This window comes from Fundulus heteroclitus, chromosome 12, assembly GCF_011125445.2.
Source record: "Fundulus heteroclitus isolate FHET01 chromosome 12, MU-UCD_Fhet_4.1, whole genome shotgun sequence".
Classification (NCBI taxonomy): Eukaryota; Metazoa; Chordata; class Actinopteri; order Cyprinodontiformes; family Fundulidae; genus Fundulus; species Fundulus heteroclitus.
Window position 1 is genome coordinate 17,996,119 of NC_046372.1, and position 15,525 is coordinate 18,011,643.

At 40.0% G+C, this 15,525-nt stretch overlaps 2 protein-coding genes across 5 annotated transcripts in view; one reads left to right on the forward strand and one right to left on the reverse strand.

The window, feature by feature from the left end:
* The window catches only part of ksr2 (kinase suppressor of ras 2), a 190,487-nt gene extending 188,201 nt beyond the window's left edge, over window positions 1-2,286 (reverse strand). For all 3 annotated transcript variants that reach the window (XM_012849642.3, XM_036144096.1, XM_012849640.3), the window contains exon 1: window positions 1,051-2,286. In XM_012849642.3, coding sequence (XP_012705096.1) covers window positions 1,051-1,224 — 174 coding nt within the window. In that variant the 5' untranslated portion in view covers window positions 1,225-2,286. The remainder of the gene's footprint in view (window positions 1-1,050) is intronic.
* Window positions 1,008-15,441, forward strand: rfc5 (replication factor C (activator 1) 5). Of its 2 annotated transcripts, none has more exons than XM_036144112.1 (11): window positions 1,008-1,102; window positions 7,321-7,385; window positions 7,515-7,651; window positions 9,004-9,083; window positions 9,160-9,233; window positions 9,670-9,829; window positions 11,355-11,436; window positions 11,549-11,678; window positions 12,556-12,633; window positions 14,868-14,922; window positions 15,013-15,441. In XM_036144112.1, the coding sequence occupies exons 1-11, from the start codon at window positions 1,089-1,091 to the stop codon at window positions 15,110-15,112; spliced, it is 975 nt and encodes a 324-aa protein (XP_036000005.1). In that variant the 5' UTR covers window positions 1,008-1,088; the 3' UTR covers window positions 15,113-15,441. The 2 variants fall into 2 exon arrangements, with proteins under 2 accessions (XP_036000005.1, XP_012705093.2); XM_012849639.3 differs by lacking the exon at window positions 1,008-1,102 and adding an exon at window positions 4,029-4,205.
* The last annotated feature ends 84 nt before the right edge of the window (window positions 15,442-15,525 follow it).

Sequence of the window (15,525 nt, forward strand, 5' to 3'; positions counted from 1 at the left end):
TACTACTCAGACACAACGCACCGCAATATGTTTGCGCGTATTCTAACGTCCAGGCTCATGCGTGTGCGGGGATCAGTGTGTAGCACTCACAGGTGACTTTATGGTTGGCTATTTTTAGTGCAACATCTCAATCGTAATCCACCTGGGACTGAGTGTGTTTGGATGGTACACACAGATACCCGGGGCTTGCTTTATGAACACCTCATTGCACTTAATGGTGTTTGTTTAAATCTCTTGAGACATCCCCCTCCCAAAAAAAAAAAAAAAAACACATCCTCACAGGCCCTTGGTGCTGTGCAGTCCACGGCGCACCGTGGCGAGTTTCCCCACTCACCTCATCGCACTTTATGGCGTGCCTTTTAACGCGGGGCTGCTTTAACCGGGCTCAAACGAAAACAACAACAGCGGCAACATCGAGGGAGGGGGGGGGGGCATTATCATGGGCATTACGTAACGCTATTTACGGAATACCCCCACCGGCCAATTAAAGGATAACGATATTTTGTAACAAAGTCGGTAATCTGCCCGCCTTGCGTAACGCACAACGAGGTCTGGATGCGCCCGTGATACAGCAGATGCGCAGGCTGGCGTGCGGGTAATGGATTGTAAACACGGGCAGCAGCCTATAGGCCTCGGCTGCCTTTGCCTCAGATAATATTCTGGTGGAGGAGAGCCACCTTCTCTCCCCGCCACCTGCAGAATGCGCAAGTCTCTTAACAGCCCACTGCAGCCCCGTGGCCTCTTGATTTGCTGCACCGCGCACGCACGCACGCACGCACGCACACGCACGCACACAGATAGCAAGAGGGCTTTGGCAGCAATCTTTGCATATTAATGCAGTGACAGCACAATGCCATGTTGCCCCGCTGGAGGAGGAGAGGGGGGGGGGGGTTAGAGAGAGAGAAAAAGCACATATATAAATATGCAGAGTGGCCTAGAAAGAGCGCGGTGGCAGCCCCTCGGTGTATTGATGGTGGAGATGGTACACTGAGAGAGAGAGAGAGGGGGGGAGAGAGAGAGAGGGAGAGAGGGAATAAAGACGGCGCTTACCTCCAGCGTTCGGATCTCTTTTTGTGTCAAGTCGTTGGATGTGGCACATTTGGTGCGTAAACCCTCCAAACTGGAAATGCTTATGTCTATCATGTTTTGCACCAACTCGCACTGCTGCAAGGCTTTCTGCAAACTCAGATGCTGCTCCTCGCTTTTTGTCATCTCCTCGTTCATAGTTTAGCGACCCGTGGATGTTGTTCTTTTTTTGCTCCCTCCACTCCGCTTTTTGAATTAACGAAAAATAAATAATAATAAAAATATATATATAGAGAGAGAAATGATAACAAGAAGGAGCAATGTTAATAGTAATTCAAAAAAGAAACGTGGAGGAGCCCACGGAGCAGAGCGTGCTGCAGAACGCCATGAAAACAAGATGTTGTGGGGTTTATTTGAGCCGTGAGAGAGTCGACTCCATCGTAACACACGGTCCTCGTAGTTTCCTGCTGGATCATCAAGGTGTCTCCGGATGGAGGCTAGATCAGGCACGATGTAAAGACGCCGAGTCGGAGTACACGGGTGGACGCAGCATCCATCGGGTGCCCCCTTCCTTTCAATTGGATGTTAGAAGAAGCAGGAGGAAAAAAAAGGAAAGAAAAAAAAAAGAAGATGATGCTTCTCAACGCATCATACGCGGACGGATCGGGAGGAAAAGCCTGGTTGTTGGTTTAAAGGTGCTGGTGTGTGGACTGGATGCAGGTACTCCCTGTCTCCCTTGGCAGCAGCTGCATCCCGGTTCGTTCCCACCACACCGACATGTTTCCTGTCAATCAAACCCACGGCAACAGCATCGCAGCGCTCAGGCTCCGCCGTGAGGGGCCGCTCTCGCGAGAGATGGTTGCAGCAGACCTCGGGTCTGCGGGACTCTATGTCAAACCGGGACCGTTCGCTTAAAAATTTCTGCCGTAAATGTTTAGAAAGTGCGCGTAGAATTCCTTGGTAAGGACGTCTGGTTTATTTTTATTTTATTTATTTTTTTGTTCCGGCTGCGTGTCCTTTGTGGAATAATGTGTGAGTGCAAAACAAGTGTAATCTTAAATAGGAAAATTACTGGAAAGCTGGTGTGCTTTACACTCAGAAATGGGATTATATTGATTATTTACACACAATGATATGTTTCACGCATTTATTTTTCGTTTAAAGTATTATTTCATATTCAAAAACTAAAATTTGAATATTACATAAAACCAAAAATAAGTTTAATAAAATGTCCTGCATGTCACTGAACTGTACATTAAATACATTATTTTTGCATGAATTACTTTCAATGACGTGATAGCGATCAGACTCCGCTGAGGTGTTAAGGAATCCCAGGTTACAGTAATACTGGCTATATTCCTCTTTACAATACTCTTCAGGTCCTATTTGGGGCTGACGTAGGGCTGGACGACAATACAATAACTCTATATATATATATATATATATATATATATATATATATATATATATATATGTGTGTGTGTGTGTATATATATGTATATATATATATATATATATATATATATATATATATATATATATATATATATATATATATATATATATATATATATATATATATATATAGATAGATAGATAGATAGAGAGAGAGAGAGAGAGAGAGAGAGAGAGAGAGAGATAGATAGATAGATAGATAGATAGATAGATAGATAGATAGATAGATAGATAGATAGATAGATAGATAGATAGATAGATAGATAGATAGATAGATAGATAGATAGATAGATAGATGTTTAGGTGTCCTCAAAAAGACTAAGAAAGTAGAACACATCACCCCAGTTCTAAAGTCCTTACATCTCAGAGAATAGACTTCTGTATAGTTTATAAATCCCTTCACTTCTGTTAGTTTATAAATCCCTGAATGGTTTAGACCCTAAATACATCACAGACTTGTTATCAGTGTATCAACCCTCCAGACCACTAAGGTCTTCTGGCTCCAGCCTACTCTGCAGAACCAGAACCAGAACCAAACATGGAGCAGCCTTCAGTTCCTATGCTCCAGTTATCTGGAACAAACTTCCAGAAAACTGTAAAAGTGCAGAAACCCTGAGTTCCTTTAAATCAAGAATAAAAATAACATTTGTTTAGGACTGCCTTCGACTGCTCTTGTTAAATAGTTCTACTGAAACATCACTAGTCCAACTGTTTTTAATGTTCTATTTTTGTTTCTACATTTTATTCCTACTTGCTTTTATTCTGTTTTATTTTCCTATGTTTTACTTATGTAAAGCACTTTGCATTGTCTCTGTACTGAATTGTGCTATACAAATAAATTTGCCTTGCCTTGCCCAGGTGCAAAGCCATTCAGTGATTTATAGACTAAAATAAATATGTTAAAGTAAATTCTTTGATATACAGGGAGCCAGTGTAAGGACTTCAGAAATGGGCTAATGGGCTGTGGATCAGCTGCAGCGGTCTAATTGACTGTTTAGGTAGACCTGTAAAGACAACGATCGATTCGACTAAAAATAAATGCATGGATGAGTTTAAGTCCTTTAATCCTGGAAATATTCTTCAGGTGATAGAAGGCCAGCTTAATAACTCCCTTTATGTCCCTCTGAAGGTTCAGGTCTGAGTCCATCACGTCACCAAGATTTCAGATCTGATCTGTGGTTTCTGTCTTTAGTAACTGGAGCTGTGTGTTACCTCTTGATCGATCCTAGGTTCGGCTTCCCTCTTACATGTAGGGCCCAATCTCATCAGAACACAATGAATAGATTAGTTTAATTATTTAAAAGTAAAAAAAAAAAAAAAAAACACAGATAGGTGTGTGCATCATGCAGCATATTTAGACACAACAATGTTGTCCAGTAATGGAAAATTATTTAACAAAAGGGGTTATAATTTGTCCCAATAAATCATTTAGTTGACGTTCTTTCTGTGGCGTTTTGAGTAAACCACTACTTTTTACAGTGTCCAACGTGCAAACTGTTGTCCCGCCCATGAGGTGGACCAAAACGCGTCTCCTCATTGGTTGTGCGGCGTGACGCAATGACGCTCGTTTCGCTACTGAGCGCGGCAAACAAGACCATCATCAAAAGTTAAACGCATCTGAAGCTCCCGGGGCGGATATATTTATTCTTTTAGTCAACTTCGCTGTTATCGAAGTACATGGCGTCGACGATTAAAGGCCAGTTACAGAGCAGAAACCTGCCATGGTGAGCTTAAAGTCCGCGTTTTCTGCCAGATACGGCGACGTTTGTTAGCCTTAGCTAGCTAACAGCCCCACTTTAGCTGCTCACTTCAGCAGACATTTGCATGTCTTCGCTGTTTAAATGTGGACTTCTTGGGGTTATTGAGATAATAACAGGATGTTAAGATAACAATTGTACTAGAAAGCCTTTATTTATACGCATTTGATGTCTAAGCTCGTGAAGCTTTTTCTTTTATATTTGCTAATCCTTTTGTGCTGCAGATGTTCGGCTGTCAAATACTGTGCTGGGTGTTACAAACAAAACCAAGTGTCTTGGGCACATCTTCACAGAAAATCTGTCAGACGATGATGATATATGTAGACAATGTAGAATGTTGTATGCTCAAGCTAATTCCCTTGCTCGTAAATTCAGTGCATGTACTGATGAAGTCAAAGTGGAACTGTTTAATGCATATATAGTACTTCTCTGTACACCTGTGGTCTACATATAGAAAAACCAACCTGCAAAGGCTGCAGGTGGCCTATAATGATGTTTTGCAAGACTCAATATCTTACATGCTGTTTTACGAACGTTAATGTATAAGTTTATCTGTCGGTTAAATGCATCTGACAATGATATTATCGTGTCACTACTGACACCACATGTAGTGCAATCCGATACCAGTCTAAGCTGTGGAGACACTGGTAATACTGTCTTCTTAAAGCTCCTATTTAATTGATAATGGTACTTGTATTGTGTTTTTATTCTTATCTATTTAGTTTATTTATGTATTTATTGAACCATGAGTCCAGAATAAAATCTATCTATCTATCTATCTATCTATCTATCTATCTATCTATCTATCTATCTATCTATCTATCTATCTATCTATCTATCATGTTGTTGAAATAGTGGAATGTGGAAAACGGAGAAAGGCCAAGCAGGTGTGCAGGGTTCCTGCTCTGTCAGGGAAAGCATGGAGCTAATTTTATAAATTTCTCAAGCCTAATCACACCTATAAAAGAAAAGAAAACCCCTTATGTATTAAGTGTGTATTAAAATTGGTATCTGTCCATCAATCCCCATCTGTTGGTCTACTAATTCTGCTAATCCTTCATCTGTCTGCCAGCAATCCATGCACCCACTTCCATATTCAAAGTGAGCTTTGGATTAATAACTATAAGAATTAGTAAAAAGCACTGAAAATGGTGGAAGATTGAGCCTGTAAGTTTGTATTTATTTATTTACATAAAACATGCCTTGGGAGTCTGGATCTGAGAAATGCTTCATCCTTCAGTTGATTATTTACTATTTTTATTAAGCCTTTTTGAATTTGTCTTGTTGGTGCCTCAAGTGCTATTTAATATGTATCAAGCTTTGTGAACCTATATTTAATTTATTAAACAAAAAATAATAAACTGTCCTTATCTAGCAATTTACTATATGTACATTAGTTGTACATTTTAATTCTTTTTTTTAAGTGCCCCAGGGGTTTATACACTAGAGTCAGGGGTCTCCGCACAGAACATGAAGCTGGAAAGACTGTGGCACCGAACACAAAAAGAAAATAATAATAATAATAATAATAATAATCAAGGACCTTCTTAAAGCCTGATCAGATGTTGTTTGGGAAAGAATGCATCCAAAGTCTGGCTCTATTTTTTATTTTTTTTTAAAGAAATCCACTCACTGGGCTCTTTATTACATACACCCTTTCAATTGCTTATTTATTGCAAATTAGCCAATCACACGGCACAGATTTTAGCCGCTTAGACGGCTGCAGCTTAAATTGAGCTTCAGAACGGAGGAGGAAGTGGATTTAAGGGAATTTGAACTGGCCTTGGTTGGAAGTATTAGATTGGCTGGTTGGAATATTTCAGAAATTGCTGATTTGTTTGGGATTGTCACAATCTGGCATAATTTGAGCCCTTTAGTACCAATTGAGTAATCTTAAATGCCACAGCTCATCAGATCATGGTTTCTAACCATGCTGGTGATTTTACTAAGATAAGATAGACTTTATTGATCTCACAGTGGAGAAATTCACGTGTCACATCGGCTCAATAATCAAAAGAAGGTGCCAAAAGGAGGAAAAGGTGCAGGAGTTATATACAGTGCGCCCACATACATACCGTGGATCGAGGGGGGAAAAAAACTACGGCTGTGTCCTCATCCTCTGAAGGCTACTTCCTACGAGATACGGTGGAATGTCACAAAACTTAGATAATCTCCATTTCTTGATAATGACAACGGGTTTGCTTCACTCGTCATCCATAAGTTCCTGTTTTGGTTTTATTTTTTATTGAGCCGTAGGAACAGCTTAGGTGAGTAGATACAGTATTTTCTTGTTGCCTTTATTTTTTAAATAAACGCTGTTTTGGCTTACCTCCAAATTCATCTCCATTTGCTCACTTTGATCTTCTTTGACCCAATCAGGCTCCATTTATCAGTCTAAGGCTGTTCAGATGGAATTTAATTAAATGTTAACAGCCTTTATAAACCTTTTTAAAATGACAATAAAGCTGCTTGTGCTTTTGGACACGGATACTGGTAGTGTTGCGTATTCTTAAAGACAGCGTACCATTATAGCACATCTAGGCTTTAGTATCTGCTTCAAACCTAAATGTCTAAAATTTGAGACATAAGCAGAAACCAAACATTGTTGGAAAAAGACTTTTCCTCCTACACTTACCAGCCACTTGCTGAGGAACACCTTGCTAGTACCGGGTTGGGTCTCCTGTGGTGTTCAGAAGTACCAGCCAGTCTTCACAGCGTAGTATGGACCATGGTGTCCATATTGGTCCATATGGACACGACGACATCGCCTAGTCGATTCTGACCTCAGATCTGTCGCCTGTGGAGGCCACTGGAGCCCAGAGCTCACATTTTAATGTTGAATGACCCAGTTAGAGAGGAGCTCTGTGAGCGGGTGCATTATTATCCTGCAGGAAGTAGCCATCAGGAAATGAGGGGCCGTGTGGCCAATAAGGGATGGAAACAGTCTGCACCAGATACAGTATTTTCTTCTTGCCTTTTTTCTCCTGGCTTATGAGGATCAGCGTTCATCTGACCGCCATGTTTTCATGACATTCCTATTTTGTGGAGTAACTAAGAATTGTGTCTTGTTCTTTCTTTCCAGGGTTGAAAAATACAGACCTCAAACTCTTGACGATTTAATTTCCCACAAAGACATTCTGAGCACAAGTGAGTAACGCGCGCTGCTTAGATGACGCTCTAGTAGAGTAAGAGACAGCGACTCATTGGCTGCCTGATTAAACCTGATTGGAGATGATTGTGTGTTTATGTTGTTTACGTCTAACGTTTTTTTTTTAGTCCAGAGGTTCATCAGCGAGGACAAGCTCCCCCACCTGCTGTTCTACGGCCCCCCCGGTACAGGAAAGACCTCAACCATCCTCGCCTGCGCCAGGCAGCTCTACAAGGACAAAGAGTTTACCTCCATGGTGTTGGAGGTGCGTTTAGATTCTTCTAACTGGATTCTCTTTTGTTGGGTTTTAAAGGTTTCCGATAACGCTGCACAATCAATCGCATTTGCAATATAATCGCAATTTATGTGTAATGACTAATGTGCAATAATCTATTTAATACACTGGGCTACAACCCGTGCAATAAGTAGTGACTTCTGCTGCTATCACCACCTGAACATATGTCAGTACACATGTATGTATGTATGTATGTATGTATATGCACATATATACATGTAGGTAAGTATGTATATAGGCGTATAGGTATATGTTTATATATATAAGTATGTATGTGTATATATATATATATATATATATATAAGTATGTATGTGTGTGTGTGTGTGTATGTATATATATATATATATATATATATATATATATATATATATATAATCTCACTATGAATGTAAATAAGACACCATATGCCCATTCCAATTTCTTTTGTATTCTTTTGATCCATTGTATATATGAAGATCCATTGTATAAATGAAGACTGTATATAACTGAATGCGCCTTTCCTACTCTGCACCTTCTTGTATGAGCCGATGTGGCAAGTGAATTTCTCCATTGTGAGATCAATAAACCCTATCTTATCTTTAAAAAAAACACAATTTCCAAATCGCAGAGGTCTAATTTTTGGCTATGTAACAATTAGTGAATCAGACATGTCCATTAGGTGTTGGTAATATGTTTAAAGTGGGTTTGCCTCCACATGGAAGGGAAGAGAGTTGCAGCAGTGAGATAATCTAATTTTATTACTTGTTTTAGAGTTTATATAATCATACTGTTTTACCAGAAACTTTCAGGAATCTCACCACAGCATTAAGTTCTGGTCAATCAGTTTAATACAGAGTTGTTTGTTGGTTGCACTTTATGTTCAACAAGGATTGATGTCCAAATCAATTAAAAGCTGTTCTCTTGAGTAATATTCTGATTAATAAAACCATAAAAGTTTTTATTTTAAATAGTCCTTGTTTACCAACATCTTTATCTAGAGGCCATTTTTGTTGCTTGTGCTTTAATGCAGAGAAAAGTCAAAATCAAACCGCAATTTCGGTTGAAATATATTGTAGTCAGAACGCAATCATTTCTGCTATGAGTTGAGACGCAGCGGGTCTTTTAGCACCTAACCTGCACAGCGATGAAACAGATTAACTGATTGTTTGTATGTGTTTAAAAAGACGTGATCAATTAAACTGAAAAAAATTATAATAATTGATTAAATGGCAATATTAAGATTAAAAAAAATCGCAATTAGATTATTTTCCCAAATCGTTTCCGAACAGCGAGACCTCATGGTTCTTTATTCAACCAATTGTTTTATTTTATTTTTTTGTAGCTAAACGCGTCAGACGACAGGGGGATTGACGTAGTCCGCGGTCCTATTCTGAGCTTCGCCAGCACCAGGACTATTTTCAAGTAAGTGAAGCTGCTAAATGACAGCAAGTGGAATTACGAGCTGCTTCCTGCTTCATGCGTCCCTCTTATCTTCCAGAAAGGGCTTCAAGTTGGTGATACTGGATGAGGCCGATGCCATGACCCAGGATGCCCAGAATGCACTGCGGCGAGGTGAGCCATCTGTTCTCCCGGGCGTCGCCCACTGTGAGCTCTCGCGGCTCACTGAACACACATAATTTGGCCGCTTGTGAATAATCTGGTTGTGCTTTTCAAAAGAAAGCACTGATTCGTATTGAAGTGGAAAGTTTTATTTCAGAAACATTTTATCTACTGCCAAGCACCGCAGCTGCCCTATATTTTGATTTATTTATTCAACTGTGGGATGTTAAGTTATGTGTTTGATATTGAGTGATAAGGGGGACGAAAAGCAGAATATTGACATAGCTAAATGATAAGATGTGGGTTTTTTTTTTTTTTTTTTTTTTTTTAAAGAAACACTGACATAAGATTAAAAATGACACTTTTCTTTTACAGTAAGCTTATTTTTCTCCTCTCTTGGTTGCACTGACATTGGCTTGCCTCCAACTTTTCTCTGTGTCTGTCTCAGTCATTGAGAAATTCACAGAAAACACACGATTCTGCCTCATCTGCAATTACCTGTCCAAGATCATCCCAGCTCTGCAGTCTCGCTGCACCAGGTTCCGCTTCGGCCCGTTGTCCCAGGACCAGATGATCCCTCGACTGGAGCACGTTATCCAGCAGGAAAAGTAAAGGAAACTTGCAGCTGTTTCTTTCTTTTTTCTTTTTCTCTGCTAACTTTTAGATTTCATTCTGTTTCCTAAATAATTTCTAAATTTCTTCGAATCTGACGGCGCAAAAGACTTTAAGATCATTGGCTTAAAAATAAATCTCACATTGTCGACTGCTATGGTTCACTTTATTTGTATTACCAAATCTTTTTTCTTTTTCTCATAGTTTGGCTTATCCTGCGACCTATAGTCAGGTGCAGTGTTTATCAAATATACAACATGTTTTTAAATGCTAATTCATGTTGACCAGCATGAACCAAGGAGTAAACATTACCGTCCTTAGCCACAAGAGGGCACTCTAAGGTTGTAAAAACTAACCGGCTCCTGTACCACTTAAAAATTAATTGAAACATTAACTTATAAAAAACAAAGACTGAACACATGCTTGTATTTTTCGCTGTTTCAAATCTGCATTCAGGCTGCGGAGCGTTAAGTGAAGCTAATAACGGCTAGCGTTAGCTTATGTTATCTGGGGGGTTTACAAAGAGCTTTACTGACCTTTCTATGTTGCTCTCAAAGGTCCGTGTCGTACTGTTAGCTTAGCACGTAGCACCGTTACACTCACGGTCTAATTTCAGCGTAATTTTTGACAACTTTTAGCAAAATGGTCTGTTACGCTTAAATGCGTTAGCAAGAACGTCACCAGTAGCTTGCTAGTTGGAGTTGCTAACCTGCTATGCTAATTCACCCCATTCAACCTCCCAGGTATTTCCATGTTATTCAGCCTGTGGTGGATGCAGTTGTGTAATTGAATAAGTTGCCTCACCAGATTAAATATCAGAGTTTAGTGTTGGGTTTTGGGAAACACGTTTCTAAATAAATGCCACTTATATTCCAAAAAAAAAAAACATACCGGTTTGGAAAACTAAGTCTAATTTGCTTGATGAAACAAAATAAAACTGTATGGTGATTTAAAAAAAAAAGGGTCTATGGAGCAGTTATTTTCTTCCTGTGACTGATCTTAAACATAGTTAATAGGTGATTATGGATAAATCTGCTGGATTTTATTTATTGTAAAACTGTTGTACATCTTAATTGTTGTAAATTTCTAACTGAGATGTTTGATTTAGAAGAGCATCGTGGTTCTACATAGAGCCACTACATATATGGTTTATTTTTTGTCCTGCTGGGCAGTCTGAAAGGACTTTAAATGCTGCTGTGTGTAACATTACACCAACGAGGGTAACCAAAGTTGCAGTTTTTACTTTTTTTAAAGCAAGCGAGAGTTTACTGAAACCCCAAGTCTTCAGCAACTCGTGTTATTTCCGTAAACCTACTGGAGGTTGTAGGTTTTTAGCTACAGAAATGCCCGATTCCTTCAGTCTGTTCCTTTTTCAGACGCTGGACAATCGATAATTCAGCTTGATGTAATCTGTAGTTTCAAGGGCCGAATTATTCAAAGCTCTTTAAAAATAATGTGGGGGGAAAAAATTTATAGTTCAAGCTCAATCTTCATTTTGATTTTGGTCTTATTTCTCTGCAGCATTGACATCTCCCCCGATGGAATGAAGGCCATCGTCACTTTATCGTCAGGCGATATGAGGCGATCGCTCAACATCCTGCAGGTGCGACTAAAAGCTGATAACCGCTGCTCTGAGCCGGGCGCAGCCTCCTCGTCGTGTCGGGTGGAGCGCGACCTGTGCTGACTGCGCGCCTCCGCCTCTCTGTTGTTTGCAGAGCACCAGCATGGCGTACGGGAAGGTCTCAGAACACACGGTGTATACCTGCACGGGCCACCCCCTCCGCTCCGACATCGCCAACATCCTCGACTGGTGCCTCAACAAAGACTTCACCTCAGCCTACAAACGTATCCTTTTCTTTTGAATGGCTCAAAAAAGTTCCCTCTGTTAAACCGGCTCTAAATGTTCCACCGAGGCATGTTATCTACGCCAGGGGTGTCCAAACTTTTCACCATGGGGGGCCAAAAACGTGACCTTTAAAGTACTCAGAACACCATACTTTTTTTTTTTCTTTTTAAACGTAAATATAAGATAATATACTAAGCAAGCAATATTTTATTGAAACAAGCAAACGAGTCAGATTTCTGTAGAAAAGGCGTTCTGTAAATCATCAGAGCTGTGAAACATGAAAAGGGTCCTTTAGGTTTGGCTGGTTATAGAAGAAAAGAGGGGGGAAAAAGCAGCATGCGTTGTTTTCAGGTTTATTATCTTTGTGTTTTTTTTGTTTTGTATTTTTATAATATTTTTATAACATAATATAGAGTCACTCCTGGTTTATTAAGGCAAAATTAATCGATGCACCTAAGTCTGGTTTTCAGTGAAAGTCGCTGGATGTTTGGGCCCCCAGTTGCTATCAAATTAAAAGAAGTAAAACATGTTTCAGAAAACAAGAATGTTTGTGTTGCACATTTTTATATTTTTTTATTTTAAGATTTTTATTTGTATCTTTGTTTGGGAGGCTTTGCGTGTATATTTGCACCAACCACCCGACTTGGCCTAGGGCCGCGCAGAATCATCCGATGGATGAAAAATGGCCCCCGGGCCGCACTGTGGACATCCCTGATCTAGAAAACAGATTTAAAAGGTTCATTTTGCAAAAAATATATATTTTTTTTACATTAGTTAATTTTTTAGGCACAGTTTGGATGATTTTATTTTTTAATTTTAAAACGTAATACATTTCAGTAGCTTGTGATTTCTTCTTTAACGCTGTTTTGATTAAAGAAATTCTTGAGCTGAAGACTTTGAAGGGTTTGGCTCTCCATGACATTCTCTCTGAGGTGCATCTGCTCATCCACAGAGGTAAGATAGAAGCTGAGGGGTTTTCTATTGTTCCCAATCAAATATCAATCCTAGCTGCAGCTGCTAGTGCAAAGTTTTCTGGAAATTTTACGTTTCCTGTTAGAAATAAATGCTGTTTTTTGTTTACCTCCAAATTCATCTCCCCAAAAAGCTCCATTTGCTCACATTGATCATCTTTGACCCAATCAGGCTCCATTTATCAGTCTAAGGCTGTTCAGATGGAATTTAATTAAATGTTAACAGCCTTTATAAACCTTTTTAAAATGACAATAAAGCTGCTTGTGCTTCTGGACACGGATACTGGTGATGTTGCATATTCTTAAAGACAGCGTACCATTATAGCACAACTAGGCTTTAGTATCTGCTTAAAACCTAAATGTCTAAATTTTGATACACAAGCAGAAACCAAACATTATTGGAAAAATATCTCCTTTATTCCAAGAGAGACTTTTCCCTCTACACCACAGGTGTCAAACTCAAGGCCCGCGGGCCGAATCCGGCCCGTCAAGGTAATTTATCCGGCCCTCAAGAGCCAAAAAAATGGCACTTCATGTCATAAAGTAGAGGCATATATCCTTTTAAAGTGTATAAAGTGGCTAAAACTGTGCCTCCTGTAAGTGTAACTCACCCCAATAAGAACTTTTTTTGCAGATAAACTGTATAAATTGGGCCTAGGGTTGCTACTTTTATGTTACTGTGCATTTTTTATACTTCTATGTGAACTGGAATGAAATTATGAAATGAAAAGTATCGTCTATACACGTGCAACCGGCCCTTTAAGTGACTTCATGACGCCAAAGTGGCCCTATATAGAAATGAGTTTGACACCCCTGCTCTACACCATTATCCTGCAGGAAGTAGCCTTCAGTGCTGGCCGTGTGGCCAATAAGGGATGGAAACAGTCTGCACCAGTACTCTGGTAGGCTGTGGCATTAAAACAATGTTGAGCTGGGCCAGAAGTGTGCCTTAAAGTTTGATACAGAGTGGGAGCGATTGTTTGGTTGTGCCAAATGGTTTTAGCTACAGTCGCCTTTCTGTCGTCTTACACTAGTTTGTCTGTTCTCCTCTGACAACAACGTGGCATCTTCACCCACGTAGCTGCTGCTCGCTGGATATTTCCACCTTTTTTTGGACCAGTCTCTCTGTCAACCAGAGAGTCGGTTCTGCACAAAAGCTCCAGTAGATCGTTCAGTTCCTGAAATACTGACCGTAGAAACCAAGAAGTCAGTTAAACGGAGTTTCTTTTCAGGTTCTGGTGCTCAGCTTAGATATCAGTAAGTTGTCTTCCCCCACATCTAGATGCCTACAGTCTAGTCAAAACTGTCCACCCCTGATGGGGTTAAAGTAATATTTCACAGTTTTTACACACTGAAACAGTCGGTATTTATAGTTTGTGTGCATAGAAGGTTAAAGAAAAGATGCTACAGGGAAAAAAAAAGGTTATGTGAGAAAAGTAATGTCTCGAATTCTCCTTATTCCCACTCGCACCCAGTCATTGTCCTTAACTGGTCGGCCTCTGCAGACCTGGATGGCAGACAGAGAAGGTTCAATTTGAATCAGATGTGTTGGATCAGGGACAGCGGCTCTTGAGAACTGGAGTTGGACATGACTGAATTCACCAATCTGCCTGCTTTGACTGCAGGGATGCATTTCTGCCAGCAGAGGTCGCTCTAGCTAAAGATCTGAGATCATTACCCATTTTTAAACAATTTGGCGCCTCACTAACAGCTTAATTTGCCCATTAGTGACCTCAAACCTACAGAGTGTCCAAAAAAGCACTTTATAAGTTTGATTTTTTATTATTATTAGTGTTATTATTGCCTGCCAACACTAGAAACCAACCGTTTTAATGGACTCTACCCTCTTCCAGGTTATGTGGTCACATATCCTGACGCCTGGTAATGGCTATGAAAACTCAGTTATGGCAGATCTGACCAGATGTTAGTGGGGGTGTAGAGATATGTTTGATCCCATGTGTATACTTTTTACACCGTTAGGGTAAGGTGCACCAAAGTCTTATATTTTTATAATGCTACTCTTAAATCTTGTATAATCGGTCCTCTTTGGAAGGATGAGATCCACCATGCAGCCATTTTTATAGGTTATGGCATTAGTTGCTAAATTTTCAGCCATCAGTCTTGCATATCTACCTCTGTTTAATATTAGCTTGTTTACTTAAAGAAAAGTTTGCTGTGACTCATTTCAAGGGATTCTTTTTTTATTTTTTATTCAAGTGGATTTTCCTCCTGCCATTCGGATCGGCCTCCTCATCAAGTTAGCTGACATAGAGTGAGTATTATTGCTTTATCTACTAATAATTGCATAAATACATGTTAATAAATACCACCGTCATGCCTGTAACGTAACTTTGTCTCTTAGACACCGGCTGGCGGCAGGAACCAACGAAAAGATCCAGCTGAGCTCTATGGTTGCAGCTTTCCAGGCTGTGAGAGACATGGTGGTCAGCGAAGCTTCATGAAGGAGTTCATTTGTGCCCTGTGGCGCAAAACCTGCGTCCCACATTGAATATTCTGACTTTAAATCACAACTCTGCGACATATTGACCAAAAGCTTTTATCTGATGAGGTCGTCAATGTGAGACATTATGCAACTGAGAGCGTTCAGTCATCACCTCTTTTTTTCACGGTATAATCACTTGCAGGAATAAAACGGTAATCTTTCAGGCCTCTGTTGGATGATTGGCCACCACTTCTACTCCGGTGCAGCGCTGGACGTCCTAAAAAACACCAGGAGCTACCAGAGTCACTCAGATCTGCACAGAAACGGAGACGCTGGGCTGTAATTTGTAGCTCGGGCACCACGATCAAAAGCCACTCTGTTTGATTATCGATCCGTTAAATGTGTAAGAAAACAACTCTTGGACGTGTAAAT